The sequence below is a fragment of the Drosophila persimilis genome, unplaced genomic scaffold (assembly GCF_003286085.1).
Source record: "Drosophila persimilis strain 14011-0111.01,24,50 unplaced genomic scaffold, DperRS2 tig00000868-arrow-arrow-pilon, whole genome shotgun sequence".
In the NCBI taxonomy this organism is placed as follows: Eukaryota; Metazoa; Arthropoda; class Insecta; order Diptera; family Drosophilidae; genus Drosophila; species Drosophila persimilis.
The window spans coordinates 713817-729541 of record NW_020825365.1 but is presented as its reverse complement, the minus strand read 5'-3'; the positions used below and the strand labels follow the sequence as shown (position 1 = coordinate 729541).

The window sequence follows — 15725 nt, the reverse complement described above, 5'->3', positions numbered from 1 at the left end:
ATACAGGGTTGCACTGAAACTGCGCGTGGTGCTCAAATGCGCAATGCATTTTCTGACAAATGGAAGATAACTCCGATTCGAAGTACTATCGACATTTTAATGTTTGCACAATTTTCTTGATGTTTCTTTATTTATAGTATAAGTACCTCTAAATTGCTATCATAAATTTATATTCCCATAAGATAATATTTAAAGTTTTAAAAAATAAATAACTCTCTTGGAGTATTTGGTGTTCAATCTCTGTACTATACATGTCTTCTTTTTAATTGGTTTTCTTTTTATTGCTACATTTATCATATAATTTAATATTTATTCATAATTTCATAATTGTTTTATAATAGAAAAAAAAATAAAAGAATAAAAAAAGTACGCACTATGCAACTATCTTTTGTCTGGCACTACTTAAACAGCTCATTAAATTGCTTATCCTTTGAGGTAATAATGATGACAACTCCCCATTGGCTCGTGGCTGTGGCTAATTGGGGTACTTGAGAGCATCGTAGTAGCCCCCGCCATTCACCGCCACCGATGTGGGGGGCGGAGCTATGGGCGGCAGGTAAACCGGTTTGCGATCTATCGATCGATCATGGATCCATGATCATGATGGTTCTGATGGTGGTGCTGCGCCTGCGCCTGCGCCTGTGCCTGCGCCTGCGCCTGTGCCTGTGCCTGTGCCTGCGCATGGGCCTGTGCATGGGCTTGGGCCTGAGCGTGCTGGATGGTGGACAGGCCGGGAAGCTGCTGCAGCGATAAGGAGCGGAAATCTGCCGGAGGGAAAACCGATTAAAGTGGGAAAGTCTTTTTTATGGACAAGCGCTAAAATTCACACTACGTCGCGACGGCGGCGGCGGCAACTATAAAACACAAAAAGTCCATCAACTGAGGGAGTGATAGATTACCATATGTTGTTTCCTCCATCCATCCAACTTCGAGGCGGTAATCCGAGATGTGAACCGTCAGCAATTATATTGCCCTGATTGACGCGAACACCCAGGCACTCGTTTAACTCTACCCTTTGAGGGCTGCCCAGACCCTAGACTTCAGACGCCCCCCCTAATCCCCGACAGTTCCACTCACCGTTATCCAAGCGATTGACACTTGTTGCATAGGAATAGCCCGCAGCCACGAGACTGGCGGCTGGCGCATAATCACTTTGAAGCGCCGGCACCACAGATCCAGCTGGAGAGGAGCCTGGGCCGGAGCCCATACCCAGGGCAGGGTGGGCCATCGGCGGGGTGGAAGATCCATTCAAATTATTGCCTCCTGTCAAGCAAGAGATGTTTGAGTACTGGGGCAGACCGCCAATGCCCACACCCGGGGATCTACTGTGAGCGGCATGAACATTCCAGGCATCCCCGAAACCCTGAGCGCCAGCCGGGGAGACGCCATTCGGTCCAGGACTGTAATCATAGCTGGCATAAGCAGGAGAGGCATAGAAGTTGGCATTGTCCTGAAGGAGATTCGAGAAAGAGAAAGAGAGAGAGCGAGAGCTTAGTTGAAGAGGATCTACATAGACGAAGTGCTTGACAGTAATCACCATTCCCGCATCTCCATAACTGCCAGCGTAAAAGCCATTCGCAAGACCTGCATGCGACTTGACCTTGATCTTAGAGCGATATCCACGCGGACGACGCCTCAGGCTTCCCTCATCCTCGAACAAGTGCGCCGAGTTTTCGTCGATTGTCCAGTAGTTGCCTTTGCCTGGCTTTCCAACACCCATGCCCTTGGGCAGCTTCTTGAAGCACTCGTTCAGGCTGAGATTATGACGCACCGAGTTCTTCCATCCGACATATGGCCCGTTGAAGAACTCGTAGCTGCCGAAAGACAAAAGTTGATAATCGGGCGTTTATTTATTTGGCTGTGCTGGCGAAAACCCAATTAAAAATTCTGATTTCGTTAGGGGACCCTGGAGAGTGGACCCTTGGACACTTGGACCCTTGGACCCTTGGACCCCTGGAGCACTGAAAACACCCGGCAACAGAAACAATCAAACGATGTCAGCTTAAAAGCCTCTCACGCATGTCGTCGTCTCCTCCCCCTTCCCGTGCCAGCAGTCGGACAAAGCTCAAGTGGATTTCCGTCTCGTCGCCGAAATGGCAATCGAAATCAAAATCCAAACACGCCGCCAGAAATACGAGATACTCGTATCTGAAGGATGCGCATTGGAGCTATGAGGGGAAAGCGGAGAATTTGGGCTTGGGAAGGGAATCGGCTGACTAAATAAAATCGGTTGCAAATAAATAAACCCCCAGTAACACTGATCGTCTCTGTATGTGTCTGTGTATGTCGATATGTGTATGGCGCGGGGATCCGAGTTCCCAGTGTCGATATCGCCAATAGTCCCCATCTTTGGTTCTATATTTCTACATACATGTCTCCGTGTGCCGGCGCGTGTTATTCGAGAGCTTGAGAAAGCAGTGACCGGCCAGTTGTGGTATTTGTTACTTGGAAAAGTCATTTGAAGAGAAATATAAAATTATGTTATATTACTTTCCCGCTTGGTCATTACTATAGCTCCTAAGATATCGAAATATAATTTTCGGAACTTATCGCTTAGAAAGCCGCACTTCTAGAGACCTTCATATTTATTGTGTATCATTTTGTTATATTGTTATATAATTTGGTTATAATTTTTGGTTATATTTTGTCGCTTATCCCTCTTTCTCTGGTTGGATCTTCAAGTAAGACTGTCTTCCATCCGTTCGAAACACCAATAGATACCACTAATTGAACGATCTTTAAGATACAGCATGAACAAATAACTATAGTGCTAGTGGCTTCTCTGTTCTAATGCCTATCGAATGGCAAGAATCGAATAAATATCGAATTCCCCTACTCCTAATCCCGATCCCCAATAGCTTACCTCTTCTGCAAATACCCATAAATCTCCGAGAGTGTGAGCTTTCCCGAGGGCGACTCCTTGATGGCGTGTCCAATCATATTGATGTAACTCATAGCGGGTTTTTCCGGACGCCGAGTTCCGGACTTTTTAGTTGTATCTGGACTGGTAATATCTTGGGCCTTCAAACCACCCGACTTGCCCTGGGAGCTCTGACTGGAGGCTGGTGCTGGTGGCAAGGAATCAGAGCCATTGAGGGACTTGGCAGGCGAGGAGCTGGCGCTGGAGTAATTCGGAACGGACATTCCATGGGCATTGGTGATGACCTGCGTGGGCGAGGCAGAGATTGGCATATAGGCACTACCTGGGGGTGAGTGCTGCTCGTGATGCTCATGATGCTCGTGATGCTCATGATGCTCATGATGCTCATGATGCTCATGATGCTCCTGATGCTCATGATGCTCATGGTGCTGCTGATGCTGCTGCGGATGGTGATGCTGCAACTGTGGCTGTGGATCCACCTCGTGGCTGGTCAGCAGCTGGTAATCATTAGCACTGAGGATTGTATTGTTCGAGCAGTACTTAATGGTCGATGTGTACTGGTGGTTCATCGGCTGCAGTTGCATCTGCAGCGGTGGTGCCTTCACCGACGAGGAGCTCACGTACTGCATGTCCTGATCCGTGGGCGTCTTCGAGCTGGAATTCGGCGACATGGAGCCCGCCGAATGGGATTGGGCCGTCATCAGCGCGCCGTATGGTGGAATGGGACTCGACGAAGCCGGCGGCGTTCCCATGCTATGCAGAGCATTCAGGCTGTAGTGCTGTGAGGTGGGCGTGGCCATGCCACTGGCATCCATATAGCACTTGCGATCCATGTACTCGATATTGGGCTTCTCATCGATCATATCAGTGGGCGACTCTCCACCCCCGCCCATTCCAGTCTGATAGCCACCGCCAGGAGGGAGCAGATTGCCCGTGCGATACAGATGCACGGAATGGCTGGCAGGATGCGAATGATGCGGATGTGGGTGGGTGAATGGATGCGGATGGTAGTAGGAACCCCCCAGCTGGTCCACACTCATGGCCGAGCGGCCATTCAGATCAGAAACTTCTTCACTTTTTATCATGTTTCACTTTTTCAAAAAAATTTCGTTCCAATATTTCTCTTCGATCCTACGTACTCCTTTCGAGATCTCCTTGTTTTCTATGTTTATTTTTGCTCTACCGATCCTTGTGTGTTCCGTTAGAAGTACCGTTCGCTTTGGCTGTTTTCGATCAAGTGAATGCGAGAATGCATCCATCTGCTGGCGCTCCCTCCTGGCTGGACGCCACTTGAACGGAATTCTTTTTTTAGTTACGCAAAACGTTCGCATCGCTCTCTCATAGGTCTCTCTCGCTCTCGCTCTGGCTCTCTCTATCTCTTTTTCTGTATGGCTGTGTAGGTTTCTTTTTCTCTCTGGCTGGCAATTGGTTCGTTCAATTGATCGGAATGGAATTTTTAATGCTGGCAACTGCCAACTTTCGTCATTGGAGATCGGGAAGGGTGTATGCTATGTAAGGTATCTGAACACTTTAATAGAAATCCATGTTATTGTCCAAGGTTTCCAATTGGATCTTCAAAAGGAAAATAAAGTACATGCTCTGATATTTCTTGTTCTAAATGGAAATCTCTCATTCCTCATTTCTTATTCATTGCCGATCAAATACCTTGGTTTTGTACTCCCGCTGTGAGCGTCTGTGCAGTCAACAGTTAATAAATACATAGTCGGGAAAAACCCAGAGATCCGATCCCCAAAATATTGAACCCAAAAATAAATTGGTCTACGGATTTCGAGGAAAAGGAAGCCGCAGTGGCTGGTGGCTGGTGGCTGGTGGCAGCATTCGAAACGAGCTGTTAATTGATTTAGTCGTTCTCTGTTCTGTTCTCTGTACGGCCTGATCACGGGACGTACAGCAGCAGCACCCCTCTCCCTTCCCTGCCGTGAGTGCCGCCATTGCTGTCAGCACTACGCCGACGCGACCGTGAGATGGCGACGTTCTGCCTCTTGGAAAGCGAGAACGAGAGAGAAAGAGAGAAAGAGGGAGCGAGAGCGAAAGAGAGAGCCAGCGCATGAGGCAACGAAACGTTTCAATTCCCCCAAAAACCCCAAAGAGATACAGCGAGCGAGCACACGGGGCGGCACACGCACAAAGATACAGATACATTTTGTGGCCGCTGGCGGCGGGAGACACACGGAGGCGGAGTTTTGTTTATATTTCACGAAATTCTATTTGTCAGATTGGGAAAATCGGACGGGGGGAAAATCGGTATGGAAAATTCATGCCGTTTTATTTTCTGGCCGCCTGAAAGATATTTTAATTTCCTTGGATTTTTGGCAAATACTCGCTTCTCAAGCCACTCGCAATTTTCCACGAATTTCCGAAAGCAATTGCCGAGTTTACCCAGTTCTTTAGTGGTTCCATTGGAGCGCAAAGATACTTTTCACTGTTGGCCATTTTTCTTACGGCTTCTGCGTTTTTGGCGGCCATAAATTAATTTTACTTTTGATTATTATTACTTCTACCTATTGTTGGCTTTTCTTTTCTTTTCTCTTATTTTTTTTCAGCTGTTTGCGTTTCAGGAATTTATCGTCGGGTGAGGAATAAATTAAACAGTCCCCAATAGATCATGGACCCCGAACCGATGCAAGAAAATTATTAATTGCATTGGATCCCCAGAAAACACGGAGGATCAATGACTAAGAATAATCAAAATTATGGGTATATTCTGGTGTTAACTATGTATATATATGGTAAATGTAGCATGATGATAAATTAAGCAATAAGTCAATCGGGAAATTTATTCAAATGAGTCTTTAGAAGTTTAGGTGTAAGTTTGTTAGATTCTACATCCAAAGCTTCCTAGTCTCTATCCTTCTGATCAGCACTTTGATGATTCAGTCGGGCAGTAATTTGGTCAAAAATATGTTTATAAATCGCTGAATATCTGCCGGACACGGCATCCCTGTCAGGTTTTATTTTTGCATTTCCCGGTACGACATCTTGTCTTTATAGGAGGTTATTTATAGCCATCAGGCTATAAGGCGTTCGTTCAGCCAATGCACTGGCCAAGCGACCACACATCGCGCTCCATGTGCGTCACCCATAACTGGGTCAACAGTTCCGTTCGGCCAACAGATTACGATCAAGTAGCCATCTTCGAATCGATCCGCACATCACATCAGTGCGATCCAGGTCCTAGAGTCGTCCCAGTGTGAGCTCCGATCCTCTTCAATGGAGTAGCCATTGCCCCTGCTGTAGCCACCGAAACAGTCATAATAAACATAGACCAAGGGAATTCCCAAACAAAAGCTGTCATCATTCCACATTGTTGTTCCGTTTTTCAAGTTCAGATAATCATAATAAAGCGATAAGTCTGCATAGATCGTTCGATGGTACGGTGTGGTATGGTATGGTATGGCTTCTGTTTTGCTTTTAATTTTTAATGTTAATGTTATTAAATGGCCGAAAATTGTTTACTACTATGCGATGTTTGTAAACAAAATTGTGTATACGACGGGTTGCCATTGCCGTCGCCTTCTCAAAAGAATACTACAATCCAATATTATACCATACACCATATCCAATCGCATCCCATTGATGACCCTAATCTCTCTCTCTCTCTCTCTCTCTCTGTATCTTTATCCATCTCTCTCCGCTCCAGTTTGCATCTCTATGGCATTGTATAAACTGTAGTTTTAATAAACATTTAACAATTAAACGCTTTACTCTAAACACACAATCTCATAGAACCAACACCATGACCATCTTTTTGTATATAGTAGAAGAAGGAGCAGCATTTGGAATTGTTTTTGCACACTGACCTACAACAACTGGTAAAAGCAAACAATTGCATCTAAACGGAGCCCTCGTTCCTCTGCCATCCCGATTCTCGATCTGCCACGCCCACTAATTATTAAACAGTTTTTACGCCTCAAAAAGTCCAGAGCAAAGATCAGTTTAGTGGAAGTGGAAGAGGGAGAGAGAGAGAGTGCGAGTGCGAGTGCGAGTGCGAGTGCGAGAAAGAGATGGTATGTACATGCATTTGGAAAAACAGGGATACATTTGAAGGGAATATTGAAATGTGATTTTATACAATTTCCAAACTTTGGATGGATATTCTTGTTTAATATTTATTTATTCTATATCTACTCAATATATGTAAACATATGTCTTCATATTTATATATTCAATACAAAATTAACACTATTTTTCTTTGTGTATCGCTACAAGAATTTCAAAATATTTACACAAGAGTTGCTGCCCCAAAAATTATGCCGTCTAGTTAAACTTTCCCCCCTGACCATAGAGCGCTTGCCACTGGCTGACCAAAATTTTTTTGTTTAAATATTTAGATATTCGTCTGTGCAATTTGTTGCTTAGATCTCACTCAAAATGATTCCAATCTCCGATAGCATCAAATGATTTGCTCTCTCTCTCTCTGTCTCTGTCTCAGAGTTTTGATTACGATCACGTGTTGGTTGGTCGAAAAAAAAACACGAAATGAAATACACAAGCAGAATATTATTTTCTTTCCTTTTTTGTTTAACTATAAACCTCTTAAGTTGTTATTGTTGTTTCCCACGACTTTGTTTGTCTGTTTTTGTAAATATTTATGCGATACCAACGCTTAATTCTCCATTAAACGGGAGCTGTTCTGTGTTTTGAGTGGTTCGCGGATACCGTTTGGTTGGTTGGATCGGTGTGGTTGAGTTGACAAACTTTTGTGGATTGGATGTTATGGATTGATTGGTGTAAAGTTTTTAGTGGTAAACAGGGTACGGATAGATACGGAAGTCTATCCCCATCTGTGTTTGTGATATATATTTCCTTTTATATATACTATGTATATATTATCAATTATTTAATTCAAAAGAAATCAAATAAAATATGTTTATACTAGATTGTACAATGGAAAATGTTTTAAGCATTAAAACGCCTTGAAAAACAATTACCCGTATATCAAAAACTACATACATATATTCAATACCAAGTTTTATCATTAAAGCCAGATTCCTCTCATTCTTTTGGCCCTACTTCTACCAGACCCCTTGGATTTTCAATCTTTGCCTCCTGTTGTGACCCAACGATTACCACACTTTGGCACTTCTCTGGGGGCCCATAAACACCTTTGCCGCTGTGATATGTCCATGTGTTTGTATGTGTGGAGCTCTATGTGTATCCAAGATGGCCGACGCCTTGCGCAAGATGGCCAAGAATTTGCCGTTTTGTCGATGCCATTGCCAAACTATGCAAACTATGGCAGCTATCGTAAAAGTTCAAATCCCACTACCTTCTCTTCCTCTCCAGCTATACCCCCACTAGTTCACCCTGCTGTACCTCCTTCCCTTCTGTATGCCCTCCCTCGTCTGGCGCTTTACGCCTTTCAGCTGTCGAAGCGGTCGCAATAAAACTGAAGAATTTATAGACTTGCGATCCATTTTGGTGCGCAATAATGGCGCCAAATGTACAAAAATTGAGAAAATAACAACACCAACAAAAAAGCGAGAAAAGCCAAGATAAATCTAAAGAAGAAAAGAGAGAGAAATATAGAAAAAGAGAGAGAGAGAGAGAGAGATATACAAAAAAAAAGTATGCAACTTTGTATAGGAAGCAGTGTTTTTGGGGGAGCACAAGCACTCTCAATCGATCGGCAAACGGCAAACGGCAATCGACAATCTGATCCTCACACAAAAGCCATTTCCACTTTGGGGTCCGGTTTTTCTCTTGTTTAGCTTTTAGTTTAATAGCCGGTACTTAAGAATGCGTTGACGCTGACTCACTCCCAACAAATCCGTGCTGATCGGATCGGAAGGGGCCACGACACAGGAAACAGATACAAATACAGATACAGATACAGAAAAATGGGGGAATTTACTTGCTTCTCATCGATTCCGCAACGTTAGCAGTAATTAATCTTTTGGTTTAAGCGCTCTCTGGCCAAATTGGAAGGAAGCAGCCCCCATTGCTGATTATGTGAAAAGTGCCCAACGTTCACCCGATCCGAACTTCGATCTTCCAGTATTCCTTCGATCGCATCCATTGGATTGGTTGGCATCTGTTTCGTTTCATTTGACGCTCATTGTCGTCATTGGTTCTGTGTGCTTCTCCCTGTCGTTCGCTTTTCTCTTTGTTCTTCTTCCTGGCCTTTTGTAGCTCCCCCCTCTCCTTTTCCCGTCTTGTGGGGGTATTTTTTATGGGTCTTGGTCTCTGGCCTTCGAGGGCAGCGCACCTGTGAGGCCTAAAAATATCCGTTGATCCGAGTTGAGGGTGAAATATGCCCCGGCCAGCATTGAAATGTCATGATGATTGGTGGAACTGATTCCAAAAACTTGACAGTTGAATGCTGAAACTTTGGGTTATAAAGATATTTCGCTGATCACAGTGGAATTTTCAAGCATAAAAAGCTTCACTTGAAGATCTGTAATTCTGCGATCAGAATATCAATGAAAGTTATCTTCAAACTACATTTATGTGGGAATAGTCTCCCAAACAGATCGATGCCTGTTCCTGAAAAGATTCCTATTTATAAATGAGTGTTGCTTTCAGGCACCTTGAACCCCCATGAACAACAAGATCATATACGAGTATATGTACATATGTACATACACATGTACATATGTAGGTCTCTCCCCTGACAGCCAATCATCACGCGATCATTAGTGAAAAGAAAAACAAGATCGGTTACCTAGACCACGTATGTATCATGTTCGAGTGGATGTTTCATCGTCAACGGGAGGGGAAAAGAGAAAAAACAAATAAATTTAAATTTCTCTATGGTTTAATCGACGGCGACATCCTGACGCAGCAGTCGCCTAATTATCCACACCATAAATTGACTACGAACCAATTGACGACAAATATTTTGACATGGCGCCGCCTGGACGTTTCTCCCCCTCCTCTTGCAATGGCTGGGACGGGGACATCATCACGGCTAATGTGTGGTCGGCACTTGAGAAGCAGTCGGTAGCCCGGACTCTAGGAAATATGTAACCGAAAACCCAAAACTGCAAACATAGCAACATTTTGAGAGGAAGGAAAACCCACACACACATGTCTGTCAGTCGAATGTCAGTATAATTCAGAAACACACATCGTTGAGGCAACATATAAATCAAAATTCCAGTATGAATCGCTTGACGAGCTCCACTTTCCTGAAGATGAGCGATGCCCTGATGTCCACCCGAAGGACCAAGTCCAAGAAGGGCAACCAGAAGGACTGTTGCCAGGACTCCAACCAGAAGAAGCCCTGCTGCCCGAAGCAAAAGGACAGCTGCCCAAAGCAAGATTGTTGCCCCAAACAGGATTGTTGTCCGAAGCAAGATTGCTGCCAGGATCAGTGCAAGAAGGATTCCTGCCAGAATGACTGCTGCGAGGATTCCTGTCAAAAGCAGAATTGCTGCGATCAGGATCCGTGCAACAAAAAAGGAGGCAAGGGCGGCAAGAAGGGCTGGTTTGGATAGAAATACCTGTACCTGAGCCCCAGAACAGAAGTACGATTCAATTACTTTTAGACAAAATAGAATAGCAATACAATACAAAAGAATAAACAGATTTTAATAGAAATCCAAAACATCTGCATCTGTATATAGTACTTAATCCCGAAAAATATATAGTGTAGAACAATTGCTAACCCACCAATCTTCAAAAGGATTTTTGATAACCCCATTTTTATGATTTCAAACGTCACACCAACAATATGAGGCCGCAGAATCGTAAAGGAAAATCAAATAATCTCATCAACTAAAATTAGCCGCTTCAATCTGTTTACATTGGGGAAGCAAGTAATAATTACCCAAAAAAAAAAAATCGAGAGTTTCTCATATAAGTATTACAACGATCAATCGCATTGGGAAATCCAAGGCAAAGAAAATTAGAAAATCAGGCGGTAGCAGAACAAATTTTCTATTCCATTCCCAACTCTTGGGCTGACAAGTGCGACGCGACCCGTGCCCGTGATGGAAGGGGAATTTTATTTTATCAGTTGTTTACATTAGGCCTAGGAGAAAAAACCAAAAATACAGATCTTACACGGCCAGAGCCATACGGCTGCAACCTGCCCTGCGACGAAACGTAGGAGGGAGAGCCAGAGGCAACAGCAGCAGCAGCAGGAAACAAAAGTCAGTGCCAGTGCAATTGAATTGCCATAAAATCGGAGGAAGAGCAGGAGAAACGAGTGCAGGAGATGGGGTATATGGACCATCCCAGCATTCAAAAGCATCCTCTGACCCACCCACCTTCAAGCGGGAAATTTATGGATTCCCCGGTGTCTGAACTTTTGTCGTGAATTTGGGAACCAGATGATCTCGCATTGAGAGCTGAGAAATCGCAGTCGTACGCGGGGGCTCTTTTAAGCACCTGCTAGATGATACAATGCAGTTTTTCCCCAGAATAATGCAACAATCACAATAATATTTTCCCCAAATTAGGTTCTGTATTTCTCAATATTGTTCACTTTAAATTTTGATGATTCTCCGCTACGACTTGGGTACGGCCTCTGGGTCTCTCATATGGTAGGTCGGCGGAGAGTTAGAGACATACATACATCGTAAACTGCCCATGGAAATTCTTTTTTATCACTTGTCTATGTAGTGCCTCCTCCCTGCCGTTTTTGGGCTATTTTTGCTCTGATCTTAGTTGTTGCTTTATGGCTTTATAATGTCTGCGCGCGTTCCGTTTTATGATCTTGCTGTAAAATTGGCCCCCGGCAACAATATGGTAGTCCATTATTCGGCAGGGGGAATCGGTCCCTCTGCTAGAAAAAAGGAAAGAATAAACTCTACATCAAGAAAGATCATGTTATGCATTAACTATTTGATATTACCTTCTATCGTTTAGGTTCCTTTTCTTCAAACACCTCGGTATTTTCATCCTTCTGGAACCCCTTGCACTTTTCCCAGAGAGTGCTGAAGAGACCAATTCCATTCCCATTGGACACGCGATGCCTGAGGATCAGCAGAGTATTGTTGGATACCAGCAGGAACATAGTGTTATATTCACAGGTAGAGCGCCAGAAAAAAACCAGTTCGAGGAGAATCGAGTTCTAGTGTTTGGGATACTGAAAATTTTGATTTCGGAAATGTAATGGAAGTATATGTTTCGATTGGCCCACTGAGATAAATTTGTTTCATTTCTCAGTTGTTTTTTTTTTTTAGATTTTTTGAATTTTTCCAATTTTACTTCTTGCCTTTCTTGCACTCTCCCGATCCTCCAGCTCCGCCCTTGCCCTTGCATTTGGGACCCGTGGGCTGTTTTTCTTTACAAATTGGTGAAGGGTTAAAAACCGATTATTGTATGGGACTAAACTTACTTTTTCCGCATGGATCCTCCTTCTTTTTGCAGGAATCCTCCTTCTTCTTGCAGGGATCCTCCTTCTTTTTGCAGGGATCCTCTTTCTTCTTGCAAGGATCCTCCTTCTTCTTGCAAGGATCCTCTTTCTTCTTGCAAGGATCCTCCTTCTTCTTGCAAGGATCCTCTTTCTTCTTGCAGGGATCCTCTTTCTTTCCGCAAGAATCTTTCTTGTTGGATTTATAACGTTGAGCGGTCATGAAAACATCGCTGAATTTTTTAAAGGTGGACGTGATGCGAAACATGTTTGCTGTGCGAATAATTTAGATTTATTTAAAGGATGAAAAATTTTGTACGATTTTATTTTGAAATTTCAAGAAATTCACTTGCTGCTAGCTATAGAAAACTAAACTCAAATGCTGTACCCCTCGTCTGAATTTTTGAAACCAAATCCAGTTATTGCTTTGTTTTGGGGGAAGTAATGTGAAGGATTTTTCAGTACATTAAATTACTGAATGATTGTATCCTTAAATGTAATCAAATTCTATTCGATTTCCTATCCCAATTATCGCTTCCCCTCTCCGCACAACCCCTTCGTTCACACTTATCCTCCCGCTTCGACATGGATTCCATCATTTATTTTGTCTACTTGTCGGCCCATTGAAGACTTTAGGAAAAGTGCCGAAAATCCATTGAAAGATGCATTCGACGATCGACGGGTGACGGGCGGCGGACGGCGGACGGAGGACGGCGGAAAAGCGGCGTCGGTCGGGAAGAATCCATCAATAGTCTTTAAACGTTTCGCGTCTGCAGTCTGCAACTTTACTTCAGTTTTGAGTGGAGAAGGATAGTGGGGGGCATTGTTGGAATGGGAGAACGTCTGTTCAACCTTTCAACGGGTCGAAAAAGTTTTTCGAAAATCGTGTTCCCAAATTATCAGGGAAATTAATCTTCTTAATCTTGGGTTTGTCCAAAACACAGCCAACACATGTGCCAAACTCTCCCACATACAGATGTACGAGGTACATGTATGCACTCGTGTATGTACATTCATATGCATGTCATGTCGAGCTCTCTGGAGAGTGGAGTGAGAATGTTAGATAAGAAAGAGAGTTTGTGCGACAGAGAGAACGATCGGATTAACTGTATATCTATTTCAAGGCCTTCCTCCTTCCATTCCATCCTTTTAATTGCCTTTGCTCTTGCTGTTGTTGCTTCTTCTTTATATTCTCCTTCCTCTTCTAGTTGCTGTTTTCTTTGGGTTTAGTTGTTGTTGTTGCATGCGCGCCGATTGAAGTTTTGGAGCAATGCCGACGTCGTTCGTCAATTTTGTTGGCATCAGCAAATAGCAAATCAATGGAAGGCTTTCCACGGGTGCCGAAGCATCAGATACCCTAGCAGATCGATAATTTCCCGGCTTTATTACAAAGATACACTGGTTTTTATTCAAATTAACTTAATTATGGATATATTGTATATAGATTCAGCTGATCAAGAACATATCTTAATGTATTTATTGAGACTGAAATGATTCTGGCCAACATACATACATACATATATATGTACATATATATACTCGAAAGAATAATATCCTCTGTAAGGGTATAACAATGAGAGCAGCGACGCGAAAGGCATGCGCTTTACATGTGCCCCAGCAGTCGGGGGCGAACGACCACCCAAAGCGATGAGCCCCCTGACATGTACCCCTCTCTTCCTCCGCCTAACCGCATAAATCCATATTTCTCTAGCTGGATAAATTACAACACCAATGCAGCAGCACTGACTGCAGCGGGTGCAGCAGAGAAAGAAGCAGGCGCAGTACCGAGCTGCAATCATTCATTCATACGGGATCGTCCCCCTTCCCTTCAACCGCTGCACATTTCGTGTAAACATGTGTAAATCATGACCCGTTGATGGCCTCCGCACCCCCATCCTCACCTTCACCTCTCTCAACATATGACGTCCCCCGCTGGAAGTGAAACTTTTGCACTGCGACCCAATCTTCCTGTCTCTCTCTCTCTGTCCCTCTATGTTTTTGTTTAGATTAATTGGTTGAGGAAAGCCGGCTGTACCTCTCCCACCCACGACCCCTTTCGAGACACTCTTTCGATACATTCCATCTTCGACTAGTTCCCAAATGCAACTGCAAACATTTGGCAGCCCAGGAACCGCCGAATCATAATTTGAATGGAGTTGTGTCCCAAAAGCAAATATTATTTATTCCAGGGCACTGAGAACTTTTTCAGCGGGCTGCATGCACATTGCGGGGAAAGGGAAATTGGAAGAGGGAGAGGGAGAAGGAGAAGGAGGGGGCAGATCGCCTTCATTCGCAGAACAAAATTTTGGCTGTTTATTTTTCCATTAAACGTTTTAACAATAAACAAAGGGGGAAAGCAAAGGGCAAATTTGGAAATAATGCAATGTCAATGATTATAGTGGGATTGGAAAACTCGAGCAAATGCAATTCGCCAATATTGTTCGCAAGACGAGCACAACGATAATACAGAGGAGAGGCTATGTTGTCTTTTAAAACGCTGTAAAGCGTAAAGCTCCCACCGAACTGCAGCGTGCGAACACGCTGCCCCAAGAACTTGGCACGCCAGCACTCCCTTAGCCGGGAAGGCAAAATCTGAGCCGCCACCGCCAGCCAAGCAGACCACGCCCGCAAGGAGGCAACCTTCAACAAACACGTATACCCGCACTATCTACTACATGGATAGTGCTCTTACAGAGTGTATTAATTATTAATAATTATACCCGATACTCAAAATGAGTATTGGGGTATATTAGATTTGTGGTAAAAGTGGATGTGTGTAACGTCCAGAAGGAATCGTTTCCGACCCCATAAAGTATATATATTCTTGATCAGCATCAATAGCCGAGTCGATTGAGCCATGTCTGTCTGTCCGTCTGTCCGTCCGTCCGTCTGTCCGTCTGTCCGTCCGTCCGTCTGTCCGTCTGTCCGTCCCCTTCAGCTCCTAATGCTCAAAGACTATAAGAGCCAGAGCAACGATGTTTTGGATCCAGACTTCTGTTATATGTCACTGCTACAAAAATATTTCAAAACTTTGCCCCGCCCACTTCCGCCCCCACAAAGGGCGAAAATCTGTGGCATCCACAATTTTAAAGATACGAGAAAACCAAAAACGCAGAATCGTAGAGAATGACCATATCTTTTAGACTGCGGAATCTGAATTGGATCGTATTATTATTATAGTCAGCATCAAGAAAACAATTTCATTTTTTCTCGCCCTGTCTCTCTCTAACACACACGTAGCATAGGCGGCTTTGTTTAGAGTAAAACATTAGCGCCTAGATCTCAGAGACTATAAAAGCTAGAGCAACCAAATTTGGTATCCACACTCCTAATATATCGGACCGAGACGAGTTTGTTTCAAAATTTCGCCACACCCCCTTCCGCCCCCGCAAAGAATGCAAATCTGGGGATATTCACAAATCTCAGAGACTATTAAAGCTAGAGTAACCAAATTTGGTATCCGCACTTCTGTTAGATCTCACTATAAAACGTATATCTCAAAATTTCGCCCCACCCGCTTCC

General features: G+C 43.9%; 3 protein-coding genes across 5 annotated transcripts; 1 reads left to right on the top strand and 2 right to left on the bottom strand.

The window, feature by feature from the left end:
• Positions 1–372: 372 nt before the first annotated feature.
• Positions 373–3971, bottom strand: LOC6603007 (forkhead box protein biniou). Its single transcript, XM_026993697.1, is given in 6 exon segments — positions 373–681; positions 684–764; positions 1078–1450; positions 1538–1814; positions 2864–3209; positions 3306–3971. Coding segments are annotated over 6 exon segments (1944 nt in total). The 5' UTR covers positions 3967–3971; the 3' UTR covers positions 373–475.
• Positions 3972–10005: 6034 nt separating this feature from the next.
• LOC6603008 (keratin-associated protein 5-3) lies at positions 10006–10341 on the top strand. Its single transcript, XM_002027969.1, has one exon. It carries the CDS (start codon positions 10006–10008, stop codon positions 10339–10341), a length of 336 nt encoding a protein of 111 aa, XP_002028005.1.
• A 946-nt stretch (positions 10342–11287) lies between these two features.
• On the bottom strand, positions 11288–12486 carry LOC6603009 (sperm-specific protein Don juan). Of its 3 annotated transcripts, XM_026993701.1 has the most exons (4): positions 12352–12486; positions 12189–12309; positions 11703–12134; positions 11288–11633 (listed from the first exon to the last, which is right to left on the bottom strand). In XM_026993701.1, the coding sequence occupies exons 1-3, from the start codon at positions 12469–12471 to the stop codon at positions 12055–12057; spliced, it is 321 nt and encodes a 106-aa protein (XP_026849502.1). In that variant the 5' UTR covers positions 12472–12486; the 3' UTR covers positions 11288–11633; positions 11703–12054. The 3 variants fall into 3 exon arrangements, with proteins under 3 accessions (XP_026849502.1, XP_002028006.1, XP_026849501.1); XM_002027970.2 differs by having other exon boundaries at positions 12189–12486; XM_026993700.1 differs by having other exon boundaries at positions 11288–11630; positions 12189–12486.
• Between the last annotated feature and the right edge of the window lie 3239 nt (positions 12487–15725).

Bases quoted from the DNA above. Each gene is read 5' to 3' on its own strand.
- LOC6603009 (XM_002027970.2), bottom strand. From the start codon at position 12,471: ATGTTTCGCATCACGTCCACCTTTAAAAAATTCAGCGATGTTTTCATG. The intron at 12,135-12,188 runs GTAAGTTTAGTC...CAATTTGTAAAG, and splicing joins GGAGGATCCATGCGGAAAAA to AAAAACAGCCCACGGGTCCC.
- LOC6603008 (XM_002027969.1), top strand. From the start codon at position 10,006: ATGAATCGCTTGACGAGCTCCACTTTCCTGAAGATGAGCGATGCCCTG.